The 16,577-nt window shown below is 39.3% G+C and overlaps 1 protein-coding gene and 1 pseudogene across 1 annotated transcript in view; both read right to left on the bottom strand.

Moving 5' to 3' along the window:
- The window catches only part of LOC127432555 (tetratricopeptide repeat protein 28-like), a 369,621-nt gene extending 364,431 nt beyond the window's left edge, over window positions 1-5,190 (bottom strand). Inside the window, exon 1 of the mRNA XM_051683773.1 lies at window positions 4,820-5,190. Coding sequence (XP_051539733.1) covers window positions 4,820-4,849 — 30 coding nt within the window. The 5' untranslated portion in view covers window positions 4,850-5,190. The remainder of the gene's footprint in view (window positions 1-4,819) is intronic.
- A 4,133-nt stretch (window positions 5,191-9,323) lies between these two features.
- LOC127432256 (group 3 secretory phospholipase A2-like) lies at window positions 9,324-11,629 on the bottom strand (annotated as a pseudogene).
- Window positions 11,630-16,577: the final 4,948 nt, after the last annotated feature.

Genomic DNA, 16,577 nt, shown 5'->3' with positions numbered 1-16,577 from the left:
CTGGCGCTGCACGTGCATTTTATATATTTACTTATTAAACACAGCCTTTTGTGATTGACAGAGCTTTTGCACATCTTCAAGTGGCTTTGAATAAAACTGCTTTAATTGTGTTTTAATGGTTCTTTTGTAATTTTTTGAGCTTGACCGTAATGAACACGACTAACACACAGTATCGGATTTGGATCGGGCTCATCGGACCGATACCCGATCCATTTAAAAATGTCAGTATCGGAGCCAATACCGATCCAGGTATCAGATCGGTGCATCCCTACTGACTACCACACCTGGAGTCGCAAGTTTGAATCCAGGACATGTGGAGTGACTCCAGTCAGGCTTCTTAAGCAACCATTTGGCCCGGTTGCTAGGGTGGATAGAGTCACGTTGGGTTAACCTCTTCGTGGTCGCTATAATGTGGTTCTCGCTATCGGTGGGGCACGTGGTGAGTTATGCGTGGATGCCGCGGAGAATAGCGTGAGCCTCCACATGCACTGCGTCTCCGTGGTAACGCACTCAACAAGCCACGTGATAAGATGCGCGAATTGACTGTCTCAGTCACGGAGGCAACTGAGATTCATCCTCCGCCACCCGGATTGAGGCGAGTCACTATGCCACCACAAGAACTTAGAGCGCATTGGGAATTGGCCATTCAAAACTGGATATAAAAGGGAAGAAAATAAAAAAAATTTAAAAAACGTATATTTCGTCACCATCATTACTGAATCCTTGTTTTACGTATGTTTTTAGTTTACAGTGTTATTGCAGTATTTTATCAGCCGAGGCTGTAAAATATAAAAAAATAAAGTCTTCTACTGAACTCATACTGTATCAGCCATATGAGTTTCACCTCTTAAATTGATAAGTGTAGTACAATGCAAACATTAATAGTTGACAAAGCAGTCCTCTATGTAAGTACCCTGTTCTCTACGTAAAAGCACTTTGAGTGTAGTGTCAGAAAAGCACTATAAGTGTAAATTAATTCACTGAAAATATGTAAATACGAGTGTTGTTTATCTTCATCAAAGCAAGAAATATTTAGGTTTAATCAAATAGCATAATATCAACATGAAAATAGCACATTATGACTTATCTCCCAGCCATGATCACACACAGGTGATGTACAGGTAAGCTCAAATCATGAGATGCATCCATGCAGAAGAACAGTGCCAAAACACAACTCACGTGAAGTGCTCTTCAGCAAATTGCTTGCAATTTTAAGTTTCAACCACAGATGGCGCTAGAGAGCCCAAAGTTCCGTAGTGCAGCTTTATGCATAAATTCAATTAACATCAAATCATACAACAATATTATGTAGAATTAGGACTAAATAGAGGGGTATTCATTTTGGGGGCATTTTTTTGTGCCTATATTTTGAACTTTCAGTGACATTTTGCCCTGAGCCTCCCTTCATTTTTGACCCTGGATGGTATTTACAAAAACTTTTGTAACATTTAACTGAACATTACATGCAAAAAAAAAAAAAAAAATTTAATAGTTTCACAATTAAAACTTAAAAGCATAAAACTGCCTGGAACAGCATAGACGTTTAAATCAGCATTAACTGTAATTTCTGCTGCTGTTTGCTGATCTACCTAATCAGTCTGAAAGCAATTTTTGTTTGGATTTTAATGCTTGATATTTTTGCAATCAGGAAGCATTTTTGTGACTTGAGGTGTGGGAGACATTTATCATTCAGATCTGTTGATGGTTGACAACTATTGCCACTAAACACTTCATGCAATATAATTTGTTCACTCTGTGGACACCGCCATGCTACACTGAAGTGTCTGTCATCCTATCATCCACCGAAACGTTTTTTTCTGCATTCTCCCAGTGTGAGTTTAAAGAAAACACAGGTGCAGCTCAACTGGTTAGTCAGAAAGGACCACAAAACATGTCATGGTCTATTGGGAATAACCACGCCAGAGGTTGCATGGATGACAACATGATGTAACTTTTGACAAAATTCTGCACCTGTTATGTGTGCACCTCCATACTGTGAAGTACACACTTACTATCTCACACGACTGAGGGTGTTCTGCTAGGGAAAGTAGGTTTACCATGCACGACATAAGAACAAAATTACAGCAATCAGCCAATGGCAACAAATTTCTCTACTGAAACTTCTGTAGATGTGTCGCCCATGATTTATTGTCATTTTTTGCCTGTGATAAATAAAGTGTTAAAACTGAATTTCTCTAGCTGGAAAACCACCGTGGTCAGTGATAGAATCAGGGATACAAAAAAAATGTGAGAAAGTTATAGCAGGTGTTCCAGGAGTATTTTATCAGTTGATTTGTTTGTTGTATTTAGGCTAAAGTGTTTTTAATTGTTAAATTCTAAAGTGTCCCTTTCAAGTGATTTGGACAAGTTAGCTTAAAAAAGGTGACTCTACCAAAAAGGTGAGTAGTTTGAATCCCGGTTTTTACTGATTTGATAATTATCTGACAATTTTAGCCATAAAAAATTAGTCTAATTTTTTCAGAGACCCCCCCCCCATAAATAATACTGTGTGTGTAAAATCACGTTTTTTTTTTTTCTTTGTAAGCATGTAATTCTGGTTCGGTTCACTCTCTCTCACTCTGAAAAGTCTTATTTCATTCTACTAGATGGCAGCAAGCACTAGAAAAAATAGTTTTTTCTCTATAACATTCCGTCACAATGTACAGATCTGAAATGTAGGTGGCGCTATAATGCATTATAGCCCTCACAGATGTGCTCGTCAGTAGAAATTGTCTAATTTTTCAGTTTATGCACCACCCTCATTGTTTTATTGAATATCTCGTCCTCTGAGTGGACTAGAAGCTCAACCTAGATGTCATTAGAAAGATCCCATCCTCATCTTTGTGACAGACGTATAAAATGTCATCATCAATAGTGGAAAACATATTTTTATGATCATTTGTTTAGCATGCTTTTCCTGCTGGATGGCATATTTTTGTTCTGGACATCTAAGAAATAACATTCAGCCAAGCAAGCTTACAGACAATTAAAAAATGGCTCAGTTTTTAGACAACTGCAGATATAAGGTAAAAGCAGATATAAAGTTTTTATCTATTTGGGGTTTACAGCAGCAATGATCGGTACATAAATGAGACATATGTATTTGATGACATACAAAAATCATATTTCATTTTGTGATTCTTTTGACAATCATTCGAACTGTCATATTAGTGCAACAAAATAAACTGTACGGTCACATTCCTGAGAATGAGAGCTTTCATTTGATATATGACTTGTCCATTTATGTGCCAAGTGAAAGACTTTTGTATTCATATTCATATTTCTACCTCATTACATCTAGGGGGCGCTAATTTGTGAAGCAAATTATTTCAGGCCTTATTTTGTGTAACATAAATGCAAAAGTGATGGTATTCTCTGAAAAGTTCAATTCTAAGCTTTCAAATGATACCTCATATGCCTGACCTATGTCTACGGAGACTTAAGCGTTTTAAGTGTAAACTTTTCTCGCGATATAGCGCCCACATGTGGAGGGGTTCAACTAAATCGAGAGCATTTGTGGTGAAATGTTGATTACCACAAAAAATTATTTTAACATACATGATTTTAGTGTGATAAAATCACATACTAACCTTATCTGTGTAAAGTTATTTCTAATGCCGGGATTAGAGGGTTTTGTTGTCATGGCAACAAAATTGTAATATTGGATAAAAATGTACACAGAAAAGGTAAGCAATTTTATCACACTAAAATCATGTAAACAACCATTTTGTTTATGTCTTCTGGCTGTATTTTTGAAACAGTGAGCATTTTAGCGTTTATGGACTGGCCCATTTCACTTCCATTTTAAGTGCCTTACTGTGCCTTACTTTTTCCAAGTGCTGAATTTTGCTTTTAATGAAAGGAGGGATGAGTCAAAACAGTTTTTTTAATCAGCATTAGCACCGTTATCATTTCAATCTCGATCACATTTCCTTGCGCTTTATGCATGCGCAGAGCGCTAGATAGCGCTACAGGTAATCGAGAAATCATGATCGCCAATGAGATTGGTGATGCCAATATTCATATTGATAAGGAGTTATATTTAGTCTGTTCTCACCCAAATCTGATTAGATAGCTTTAGAAGACATGGATTTAATCACTGGAGTCATATGGATTACTTTTATGCCGTTTTTATGTGCTTTTTGGAGCTTCAAAGTTTTGGTCACCATTCACTTGCATTATAAGGACCTACAGAGCTGAAATATTCTTATAAAAAATCTTAATTTGTGTTCTGCAGAAGAAAGAAAGTCATACACATCTGAGAGAGGATTTAAATTTTTGTAGTATACTATTCCTTTAAGTGTCAGTTCATGGATCAACTCATGCAGGGCTTGAACCTACAACCTTTGGGTTAGCAGCCCAGCTCTTTACCCACTAAGCTTTACCAGCATTGCCCATGACTATTCATAAAGGTACTAAGAAGGTGTTAAATCCAGAAATATTTACAGTCTCAGCTCGGTTGTTTGCATCAACATCTGAACTCAAAAATACCCTGACAATGTGGTTTTCAGGGCAATAAAGCATCTCATGCAAGCCACACAGTAACTCTGATGTAATAATAAGTAATAATGACATGTATTTAATTGCAATCAACAGTTACATAATAACACTCTTCACCTCAACAAAGTGCTGCGAAGAATCGAAAATCTAATGCAAACTGAAAGCATTCAAACTTGACTTTTATATTTATATGTCTTGCTGAAGCAGCCTGTTGCATGTAAACAGGAAAGACAGTCTTATTGAAAATATTTTTTGCATAATGCACTGTTAAACAGCACCATTAAAAGTCTCACATTTCTCTCAAGTAGTGTTTATTTACCTTTTCTCGTCTTGTTCCTTGTTTCTCCATCCTGTCCGACTTTATTAGCCAAAAACTATTTCAAACGTCCATCCCATGATACTCCACACGCTCCGAATCCATGAGAAAAAGCTTCGTTTCCGTGACCAAACTGCGTTATGATTCAGATTATGAGGATTATTTATCAGATTGCATAAATGAGTTCATTCAGAGCGTTTGCAGGAACGCTCGGCGGCTCTTCAGAAAACAGTTATTCCAGAGGCAAGTTCGCCATGTTGTCAAATTTTCTCTGGTAGGATTTCGTTCTCTCCTCCCGGTAGAGGCGGTTCAGATGGTTTCGGTAGTTCAGGGCTTCAGTTACTATTTGTGACATCAGACAGGAGTTGAGTTACCTACTGTGACTAGTTATTATGTCCGCAACACTAGATGCACTTCAATGACTGGGCCAACAGTATGGAGGTACATTAGTGCCACAATTCTGCGCGCACAAATTTATATTCTGAGCGCACAAGAAAAATTCTGCATGCTCAAGATGCTAAAAAAAAAGGTATTTTGCACGCAGAGTGGGTAGGAGGAGAATTCTGAGCAAATTCACATTCAAATAAACTTTATGCAAGTGCAAAATTGATTTTCATTTGCTCAAAATGAATTTATCTTTGCAAGAATATACACTGCTTTACAAAACTGAGTTCAAGCGCATGCAAAATAACTTTTTGTGTGCTCAAAGTATCATCTTGCGTATGCAGAGCATTTTTATGCCCTCAAAATATCATCCTGTGCATGCACAACATTTTTAGTGTGCTCAAAATATAATTTTGCACGTGCAGAAAATTTTTTTGCACTCAAAATATCATCTTGCGTGTGCAAAACTTTTTCTGCGCTCAAAATTTCATCTTGCACGCGCAGACCATTTTTGCGCACTCAAAATATAATTTTGCACGTGCAGAATTGTGGCACATATATATCTCCATAAACGGCACCTCTTGGACTTTTGTTTTGAAGTTATGAGGTAAATACACAGTCTGCAGTACATTAGCCAAGCATAAGCCAATAAGAACAATTCACCAAGGCGGCCATAGTTTACATCCAAATAGCTCAGTTACTTCAGTAATTGTTACTACTGTAAACCACAACAAAGTTGTGATGTTCAAGTGTTTAAACAGTGCAGTTAAAAATAATTTGGATGCCCACATACTGTGAATAAACACTTTATCATACTAAAGGTGGGATTTTCTGTTTCGCATTAACCGTCAATTTGCATATGATATCAAGACACACCACATAACCAATCAGAGCTTCGTATACACATTGAATGTGATCAGTGATTGGCTTGTAGACAACAGATCAATCCTGTGAATATTATAAAATAATGAATATAAAATAATCTTTCAGAATACGGTAATTTTATTTATTTGATGATATTAGTACCACATAATTACCACAGTTTTATTGTAGAAACAATAGTGACTGATATTTTGATGGAAATTGTCATTACCATGATAATTTTTGTTTTCTCGCCTTACCCTGTAATGCAGCTTTATCTAAATATGTGATATTGACACTGATAACAAATGTACATTTTACGGTGTAAATGAGGAAGACTTAATTTATTTTACAACTGTGTTTGATCTATCCTCACCATTTTGGTTTCAATGTTACTACAGTTTTTCTCTGAAAGATGTCATATTTATACAAATATACAAATAAAAACAAGATGCTCGAGTATGTGGTAAACTTTTATATTCTGCATGGCAAATGTTATATCCACTAACAAAAAATTGCTAAGTGCCAACCAAATTTAGCTTATTTTTGTTAGAAAGGGAACTTTTGAAAGTCTTCAAAAATGTATCAATAAAAAGAATGACACTTTACTAAATTCTATTGAGAAATTCTTTGTACTGTAAAGCTCCTGAATTTGCATATTACTGCGTCATATATTTGCCCTTTTATAAAGTATATTTATTGAAGAATTTTTTTTTTCTTTTTTCCTCTCCTTGTTTATTCTCTTTTTTCCCTTTTTATATCAGGGGTGGGGATCATCAGGCCTCAGGGCCATATAAGGCCTGCGTGATCATTCGAAAAATAATTTCGAAAAGCAAAATGGCCCTGAGTCTATTAACTGTAAAAAAATAAAATGAAATAAAATAATGATAAAAAATAATTTAAAATTATTTGGTTGGGAATGCCAAACCATGCCTTGTGTTTGAGAGAGAAGATCCCATGGAGGCCCATCCAGTATTTCTACCATCTCCAGAAACCAGGACTGATTGGGCCATTTCAGCACAATTAACAGAGCTGTTTTCATGTCTACACGGACTTTGCTAATGACAGAATGAAGGAGGTGCACCGGGGGAAACACATACTTGCGTTTCGCCGGCCACGACATATATACGCCACTACTGTTGTGTTGTCCGAATGAATCAGAATGTGGTGATTCACAATATTGGAATGAAAAGCTCTCAAAGATAGAAAGACAGCCAGTAACTCTAGGCAGTTGACATGTCACGACCGTTTCGCACCTATCCAGGTGTTGAAAGTCGGGCATCCATTACACACCGCGCCCCAACCTGTGTTGGATGCATTTGTGGTCAGGACTTTCCTTCTGAAAACTTGACCCAGCATAACACCCTGTTGGTAGAAGGTTGGCGCTGTCCATGGTGATAGAGCAGTCAGACAGTGGTGAGTCACCGCGATGCGCAAAAAACTGAAATGACTTAAGTGGTAATATTTTTTCAGTTTGAACTAAAACAGACACAGAAGAATGGTCTGTACATGCTCATTCATGAGGTGCACATGCATGAACTCCTAAAAAGGAGATTTACTGGTCGGTTGTTTACTGGACATTAGACCAGATTTTCCACATGACAAAGCAGCAAGTACACCATTCATTTTTAATGGGGCAAGCACCGCATCAATACATTTCGTGAACGTGCAGGGAGCCAGAGACAGACTGAAATGAAGGGCTTTAAATTGATACACAGTTCCCTCAAAAGCTAATCTAAAAAGCCGCCTGTAGCGCGGTGCAATTGGTACATGCATCCTCCAGATCTATTGCTACAAATCTGTCCTGAAGACGGATGTGCGATAAGATCTGTTTCTGAGTTAACATTTTGAATGGGCACGTCGTGAGCGCGCAATTCAAACGTCTTAGAACTAGAATGGGCCTAAGCCCGCCGTCCTTCTCCAGAACGAGGAAATAACGGCTGTAAATCCTGCTGTGTGTGTCGCTGTTTGTGCGCGCAACACCGGCACATCCTGTGGTTGGACCACAGATTGTGCTTGATCGTTGTAAACACCAGCTCTGACATGTCCGTGAGGACTTGCCACGCATTCGTGTAGCGGGACGGCAGGCTTATTAATTCATATGAAACAACCTCTATCGCGTACTTTGCGAGAAGATTGTGCATTTCAGCTCGTAACACCGGCGCGTCTTCGGACGGAACTGTTGAAGACAGAACACCTTTGAAACGTGGTGGCCGACGTGCATATTGGATCATATAACCAGTAAAAGCTCTCCACGTGGCCACGTAACGGGACAGAGGGCAATTTGGTATGTTCATAACATGATATAATGTGCCGCTCACCATTGGGAAGTGGTTGCACATAATGTGAGGCTTTGAAAAGGGAAAGCTCTTTATTGAAAAAGTGTAAGTGTCTCGTGTGAGCACTGTACTCTTTTTGCAATCTTTGTGTGTTCATACATGATATAATGCACTGCTCACCATTGAGATGCGGTTGTGTATAATGTGCAAACTTTATTGCATGTGATTAATATGAGACACAGAAAACAACATACTGAACAACAATATTCCTTTCCTGACAAACAGTGGGGGAAGTGGGGGGGCATTCCAGCTACATTTGGCGCCACGGAGGCAGCTGGTGTGGGGTTTTTAGCCTGGCGGTGGCCCGAGACAGAGCAGGAGTGAGCTGGTTGTGATGAAGTACTGCTCCGTTTTGGCAGACATCGCCTGTATCTAAAAGGTGATTGGCTCTTTTACCTGTAAGGCGGGACTTCCTTTCCACATCTGTTGACTGTTGGTCACTAGAGCTTCTTGGTTTGGCATGCGCATTAGCGATATAAGCCGTGAAAATTGTGTTTTTAGCATAATATGAGGTAAAGAAGCACAGATACCAGTATTGTCAGATTTTAATTGCTGATTTAAAATAAGCTCTTTGATCATAATCTTGACCAACTGCTTTTGACATTTTAGCCTTTCTCCATTCAAGTAGATAGGAGCTACACTGGCTGGAAATAGCCTGCCGAGAGCGTTACAAAGATGGCCGACAATGGACTGACTTGCTAGAAAGACTTTGATTAAGATGATATTTCAAGTTTTAATAAATAACATTGTCGAATTTGTTACACTTTATAATCTAATGTGTTGAATTCAATATCACTATGCAGTCTTTCTGAATGTGAATATGTTAATGGTACTATGCTACTTTAACCACCTGCGTATGGTTCTTCTTGCATAAAAAAGCTTTTTTTTTTTTTTTTTTTTTTTTTTTAAAGATGTAATGGCTTTTATGAACGTTTTAGTCCAGGAAAAGTTAACTGGAGTTTACTATGCATCCTGAGGCATTTCTTGTATAATCTGATTGGAGAATCTTTCCTCTTTGAGCGTTTGGAGTTCATCCTCTTGAGTTTGCTCCTGTGGTCCATTAGATGTCGCTCTCCCATCATGTCTTTCCTCCAGTGTTGGCTTTGTGGGGCCTCTGTTGAAGTGGTTGAGCAGCTTAATAGGAGAGACACCAAAAAGAGTCAATTGTTTTTGAATAATGTGCACTGATGGCTCACAATGAGACTGAGAAATCAAAGATAAATTATTTCATGTTTAGCAACCTACTCTACAGTTCTCAGATTGTGGTAGAGTTAAACAGGATTGTGATACAAAGTCCATTAACAGTGAATGCACAGGACTATCCTCATCCAATTCTGAGATCTTTTGGGCAAGCCTGAGAATAAACATATATCAGTTTGACTAAGTGAGCTAAAGTTGTTATCAGTTGAATTTAGGGTGATGTGATCAATTAATTGTTTACATGAATGCGGAATATGCAGTAACATGTCAGTACAATTACAGTGATGCAGGGTTCTGAGGTCAGGGATTCGTAGACTGAATTTCACCTGTTGAGCAGGGATCTGTAGACGGCATGAATCCAGGTCTCTGTAGCCATCACACATTTCAAACTTGCCCATACATACAAAAAAAATACAATGCTTTTACAAGATTTTATTAGGCTGATCGATTTACAACAGATCTCCAATAAGTTATATGGCTCACCTTTTCGTTTTCTGTTTCGTCTAGGCTAGGGAAGTGTTGTCTTTGGTGGGTCTGTTGGGACTACGGAAGGTTCATTCTTCCAGGACAACAGTGTTGTAACAGATGGCTGTGGTGATGTAGGAACTTTGTGAATATTGTGAAAGTTCAGGAAATACACCTGCCATACAAAAAACTGTGTATTGTACACAACATCCTGTACAAATCAAAAACACTAAAGTGCCAATTTTTCAGAGTGGACAACATCCCTTAAACGAGATACACTTTCTTGAAAAGCAAAGTTACATAAGATAAGTGTTGTTTTCAGAGGTATCTAACAAAATTAAGTGGTTATGCTTAAAACAAGAAAAAATGTATTTGCAAATGAAACTCTAGGCGCTATATGGCAAGCCGTTTTAACATTTAAAGCCCTGAAGTCCCTAAATGCGTAAGTTAGGCATATGTGGTATCATTTGAAAGCTTCAGAGAACCCCATCACTTTTGCATTTAGTTAAATAAAATAACAAAATAAGGCCTGAAAATATTTGTGTCGCAAATTGGCCTCACTTAACTCACCTTCTCCGAAACTCAGTGGTTCCAGCTCTAATACAGGACACCTTTTAAAATGTGTAATATGAGATTTTTTATTTTTCTGTTACAAAGTTACAATGTCATGTCTTGAAATGAAAGTGCAATATAAAATTTAAATAAACCGTAACATCGTCTTTGGGTTAACTTAATTAAAAATGAAAATTCTGTCATTTACTCACCCTCATGTTTTTTTTAAAAACCTGTACTATTTAGTTTCTTCTGTGGAATATGAGAATACATTTAAAATATATATGCTGCTAATAGGCTGAAATGAAAGCGAGGCTGTCAGTCCCTATCATTATTCCTGACATCTCCTTTTGAGTTCCTCCCACAGAAGAAAGTCAGTCGTTTGGGTTTGGAACAACATGAATATGAGTATAAATGATGACTCATTATTATTTTGTTGACAAATCTTTTATTGAGTTCTATCAAGGCATTTTGCGGTAAATAGGTTTTAAAGAGTGTCTGTTGTAACGGTGACGGCCCCCAGAATAAATTTAAATAAATAATTCAATTAAATAATAACTGAACAAACAAATTCGGGTGCCAGACATGTTTAGGCCTGTCACCAAGTGTGATTTGACCCTGGATAGCTCTAAGCCACCTGTTACACAATATGTTAAAATGAACACAGTTTTGTTTGAACTCAAACAATACACATACAAAAAAAGGTTCAATTCTCACTTGTGTATTATTTCAAAAGAACAAATGCAAACAGATCTCACACAAATGAAAGGCAAAAGGATGAATGATACAATAAATCAAAATAAACAATAAACAACAAAGTATCCCCAAATAAATGTATGCATATGCTTGTATGTGTGTATTTCGGTTCAAGAATGAGAGGGTGCTGGTTAGGAGAGTTCACATGTACCTTGGTGTGGTATGAGGCTTCAAGGATGGAGTAGGTCAGCAAACCTAGGTGACCAACTGGCACTTCAGACACTTGTATCCAACTTAAAGGAGCAATATGTAACATTGATATCAAGCGTTTAAAATGGGTACTGCAGTCCAAATTCAAAATACTGGAGAGAGTGGTCTCCCTCACCCCCTCCTCCACAGACTCGAAGCTCACACGGGTTGCCAGGTTGAGAACACGCAACAGGAACGAGCAAACTGACAATGGCAAGCAACGAGCCGAAGTTGATCAGCTAATGTATACGTTTGCAATGTTTTTCTTGTTTGCAATTATAAACCAGCTCATGTGGATTTTTTATGACTCTGTCAATGTTAGCTAGATGTATTGCTGACTTCCATGGCTGCAGCGCACTGTGTTTGCCCGCTAACTTGTTTCAAATCTGGCAACCCGGAGTGTCAATACTATTGGGAAATGTGAAGTGGGCGGGATCACACAGGCCAAAACACAAACAGAAATTCCGGCCCGGAACGGGCATTTCAAAGTAGAATATACTGGCTGTAGCACTGTTTTCGGAGAAGCCAATATTTCAACTTATCATGTTTCCTAAATCTCTGATAATATATTATAATTTTATGCTTTAGTACAGTAAGTATATTACATATTGCACCTTTAACTCTGCTACAGAGCACTTCAGCGTATGTGTATGACTTACTTTCTTCTGCTGAACACAAAGATTTTTTGAAAAATATTTCAGCTCTGTAGGACCATACAGTACAAGTGAATGGTGACTAGAACTTTGATGCTCCAAACAGTATATAAAGGCAGCATAAAAGTAATCCATATGACTCCAGTGGTTAAATCCATATCTTCAGAAGTGATATGATAGGTGTGGGTGAGAAACAGATCAATATTTAAGTTATTTTTTTTTTTTTACACTATAAATCTCCACTTTCACTTCTTTTGTTTTTGGCATTTTACTTCCTTTGTGACAGTGTGAGCACTTCAGCGGGTCAGCAATCCTCTGCTACTCACACAACTCAGTTTTAAACATTGAGTCAATGGTTAGATGGTTTGGTCCATTCTTTGTATCCAGGCAAACAATGTTAAGCACTAGTTAGTTCCTTTTTGTAGTCTTCTTTGTTCTTTTCTCACTCCAATGGTGCTACTGATATCACAGGTACACTGGGCAAACTTTCTCCAAGCACTAACTCTGTTCACCCCACACTTGTCTCACACCTTGTCTCACACGTCTGTCTCACACACCTGGTGCACTCAAATGAGCAGCCATTTTATACTCTCAGGTTTGGGATTGGTGGCGGATCCTTGAAGTGACAGGGCACATTTTCTCTCCGCCACACTATTTTTTTTTTTTGAACACTTTAAAGCAAGTCTGTCGGCTATAAGGTATGGTTTTTTTGGTTACAAATTATAGGTTGTCATGCATGTAACTACAAAAGACAATACATCTGAGTGCATGTATTTACACTCACAAACACTGGAATTGAACATTACAACTGGAGTGCTTGCATTTTGCTTGAGTTTGTTGTACATGAACATCCTCATTGCCACGTCATGGTGTTGTATCAGTTGTCTGGGACGGATACTCTTAGTCAGGGTAAGAGCATTCTGCACAAATGATTGGAAAAAATAACAGTTACACGTTAAAAACAAGTCCATTACTATATAGAAAAGAACATGTTACACAAACAAGATTGGGCCATGGAGCTTTGTGATGTCTTACCACCAGTAGCACAAAAGTCCCACAACTGTTTCCACCAGTTCTTCAGTATCCTTGCAACTCTTTTATAATTATTATTATTATTATTATTATTCTCCTGTATCTCACAGCCCATATACTTCCTGAGTAAATAAGTGAAACACATTGTTTTACAGGGTTAACATAATTATTTCTTGTGAGTAACATTGGACTGGTCTGCCATAACACTAAATGCTAAAATTATAAATCCTTTGAAATATTTTTAATACATTAACATAATGTGAAACAAATTATTGGCATAGCAGATCTTGTACACTGTGTAATAAGGTATTAAGTTATGGTTTGTGCCCCTAAGATCATCTAATAAGATTCATGTTTTATAAAGACACTATCTGTACTACTGATCTTTAGTGTCTAGTAGTGTGTCTGTTTGGATCTGCCATGTTACATTAAGAGTAAAGGTCTTGATGACACATTTCAGTCAAGAAACTTGGTTAAAATTAAAATAGCAGACTCATACGGTCAGCCAGGTTAGCTATAAAGCTAATGATCAGGACACTCTACAAATGGGCAATTTTCAGCTGTCAACATTTAACAAGACACGACACATGTTTATAACTGAGAGAAAATGATATGAACCTTAAATCACAGTATTCATCTTCTTCTTCTTTGGATTTATTGGCGGTTGGCAAACCAGCTTAGGTGCATTTCCGCCACCTACTGGCATTGTGAGGCATTGATGAAGAAGGAAATAAAAAGATGGAAAAGAGAGGGGGAAAAAACCCATCTAAAATCTAATTGTTTAATCTGAATTATTTTTATTTCCCAAGGACTTGATGGTATATTCTTCTAATCAGACCTGTTGTCTTTAGGTTATCTAATACAGCCTTAGTCACTTTTGAATTGTTATTCAATAAGTTGAATAATTTTGTGGCTCAAGATGGCGCAGAGTATGGCTGCTGCGTTGCGAGCTCCGACACAACATAGCAGTGTTTTGTTTGTTTTGTTCACAATTCTTATGTTTTTTGTCTTGGATGTTGTCTGCCTTATTGTCTAAGACAGACAAACACTTTTGGACATTGGTTCAGCACTTTCACACCGTAAACCGGAATTCAAATTTCTCAATGCTGACCCGCTGTTTACAAACACGCAAGCGGAGCCCTTTGTCTGGGCAGCACGGCTGCGGAAATGCAAAAGGAAAAGGGGAAACAGAGCCGGCGTTCTCATCAGAGTAAGACGCCACGCAAATCGACCCCCGCTACCCACTATTCTACTGGCAAATGTTCAGTCTCTGGACAACAAGCTCTGCGAGCTGAAAGCGCGGATCTCTTTCCAACGAGATACAAGGGACTGCTGCATTATCTGCCTTACGGAAACTTGGATGTCTGCGGAGATTCCAGACTCAGCCATTGAACCCGCGGGGTTCTCCGTGCACCGAGTGGACAGAGCCAAAGACCTCTCAGGTAAAAGCAGAGGTGGTGGAGTATGTTTTATGATCAACAAATCCTGGTGTGATCAGAGGAATGTACATTCTGTCAAGTCTTTCTGCTCTCCTGATCTGGAATTTCTTACGCTTCTGTGTCGACCATTCTGGCTACCGAGGGAATTCACAGCAGTCATTATCACAGCTGTGTACATTCCCCCACAAGCCGACACAGACCGGGCATTCAAGGAACTGTATGGGAGTATAAGTGAGCAGGAAACCACGCACCCTGAGGCCGCGTTCATTGTGACCGGGGACTTTAATAAAGCCAGTTTAAAATCAGTCGCACCAAAATACCACCAGCACATTAGTTTCAACACACGAGGGGACCGGGTTTTGGACCATTGCTACTCTCCCTTCCGGGATGGCTACAAATCCCTCCCCCGCCCACCATTTGGCAAATCGGACCACTCTTCCATTCTGCTTCTGCCCACTTACAGGCAGAAACTGAAACAGGAAGCACCCACCCTCAGAATGATCCAGTGCTGGTCGGACCAATCAGATTCCATGCTACAAGACTGTTTTGATCACACGGACTGGGAGATGTTCCGGTCCGCCTCTGATGACGACATCGAGCTTTACGCTGATAGCGTAATGTGTTTCATCAAAAAGTGTGTGGAGGACGTGGTTCCGACCAGAACAATACAGATCTATCCGAATCAGAAACCATGGATAAATAACAATGTTCATGCGGCACTTAATGTGCGGACCTCCGCTTTTAATTCCAGGAATGCGGAGGAGCATAAACAAGCCAGTTGTGCCCTCCGAAAAACTATCAGAACCGCAAAACGCCAGTACAGGAGCAAGATTGAAGGACAGTTTATCACCACCAACTCTAGAAGCATGTGGCAGGGAATTAACATCATCACGGACTTTAAGGGAATAAAAACTCTGCCATGAACACCGCTGCCTCTCTCCCGGATGGGAAATAATACCACCCTCGCGGAGAGAGCTCTCGCAGCTGAAGCTACAGAGGTTAGTTCACTCTCCGTCTCTGTAGCGGATGTAACCCGATCCTTCCGACGGGTGAATATCCGCAAAGCCGCGGGCCCAGACGGCATTCCGGGCCGCATCATCAGAGCGTGCGCAAACCAGCTGGCTGGTGTTTTTTCGGACATTTTCAACCTTTCCCTCTCTTTGTCTGTAGTCCCCACATGCTTTAAAATATCCACCATTGTGCCTGTTCCAAAGCAATCAAAAATAACTTGCTTAAATGACTGGCGTCCTGTTGCTCTGACCCCCATCATCAGCAAATGCTTTGAGAGACTAATCAGAGATTACATCTGCTCTGTGCTGCCTCTCTCTCTTGACCCGTTGCAGTTTGCTTACCGCAACAACTGCTCCACTGATGATGGCATTGCATCTACAATACACACTGCTCTCTCCCACCTGGAAAAAAAGAACACTTATGTGAGAATGCTGTTTGTAGACTACAGCTCAGCATTCAACACCATAGTGCCCTCCAAGCTAGATGAGAAACTCCGGGCTCTGGGCTTAAACAGCTCGCTGTGCAGCTGGATCCTGGACTTCCTGTCAAGCAGATGCCAGGTGGTTAGAATAGGCAGCAACATCTCCTCATCAATGACCCTCAACACTGGAGCCCTGCAGGGCTGTGTTCTCAGCCCACTACTGTATTCCTTGTACACACATGACTGTGTGGCAACACATAGCTCCAACGCCATCATTAAGTTTGCTGATGACACGACGGTGGTAGGTCTGATCACTGACAATGATGAAACAGCCTACAGAGAGGTGGTGCACACTCTGACACACTGGTGTCAGGAGCACAACCTCTCCTTCAATGTCAGTAAGACGAAGGAGCTTGTGGTGGACTTCAGAAGAAAAGACAGAGAACACAGTCCCATCAC

Source organism: Myxocyprinus asiaticus, chromosome 42 (genome assembly GCF_019703515.2).
Source record: "Myxocyprinus asiaticus isolate MX2 ecotype Aquarium Trade chromosome 42, UBuf_Myxa_2, whole genome shotgun sequence".
NCBI lineage: Eukaryota > Metazoa > Chordata > Actinopteri > Cypriniformes > Catostomidae > Myxocyprinus > Myxocyprinus asiaticus.
Note: the sequence above shows the minus strand (reverse complement) of the source record. Positions and strands in the feature narration are given on the sequence as shown.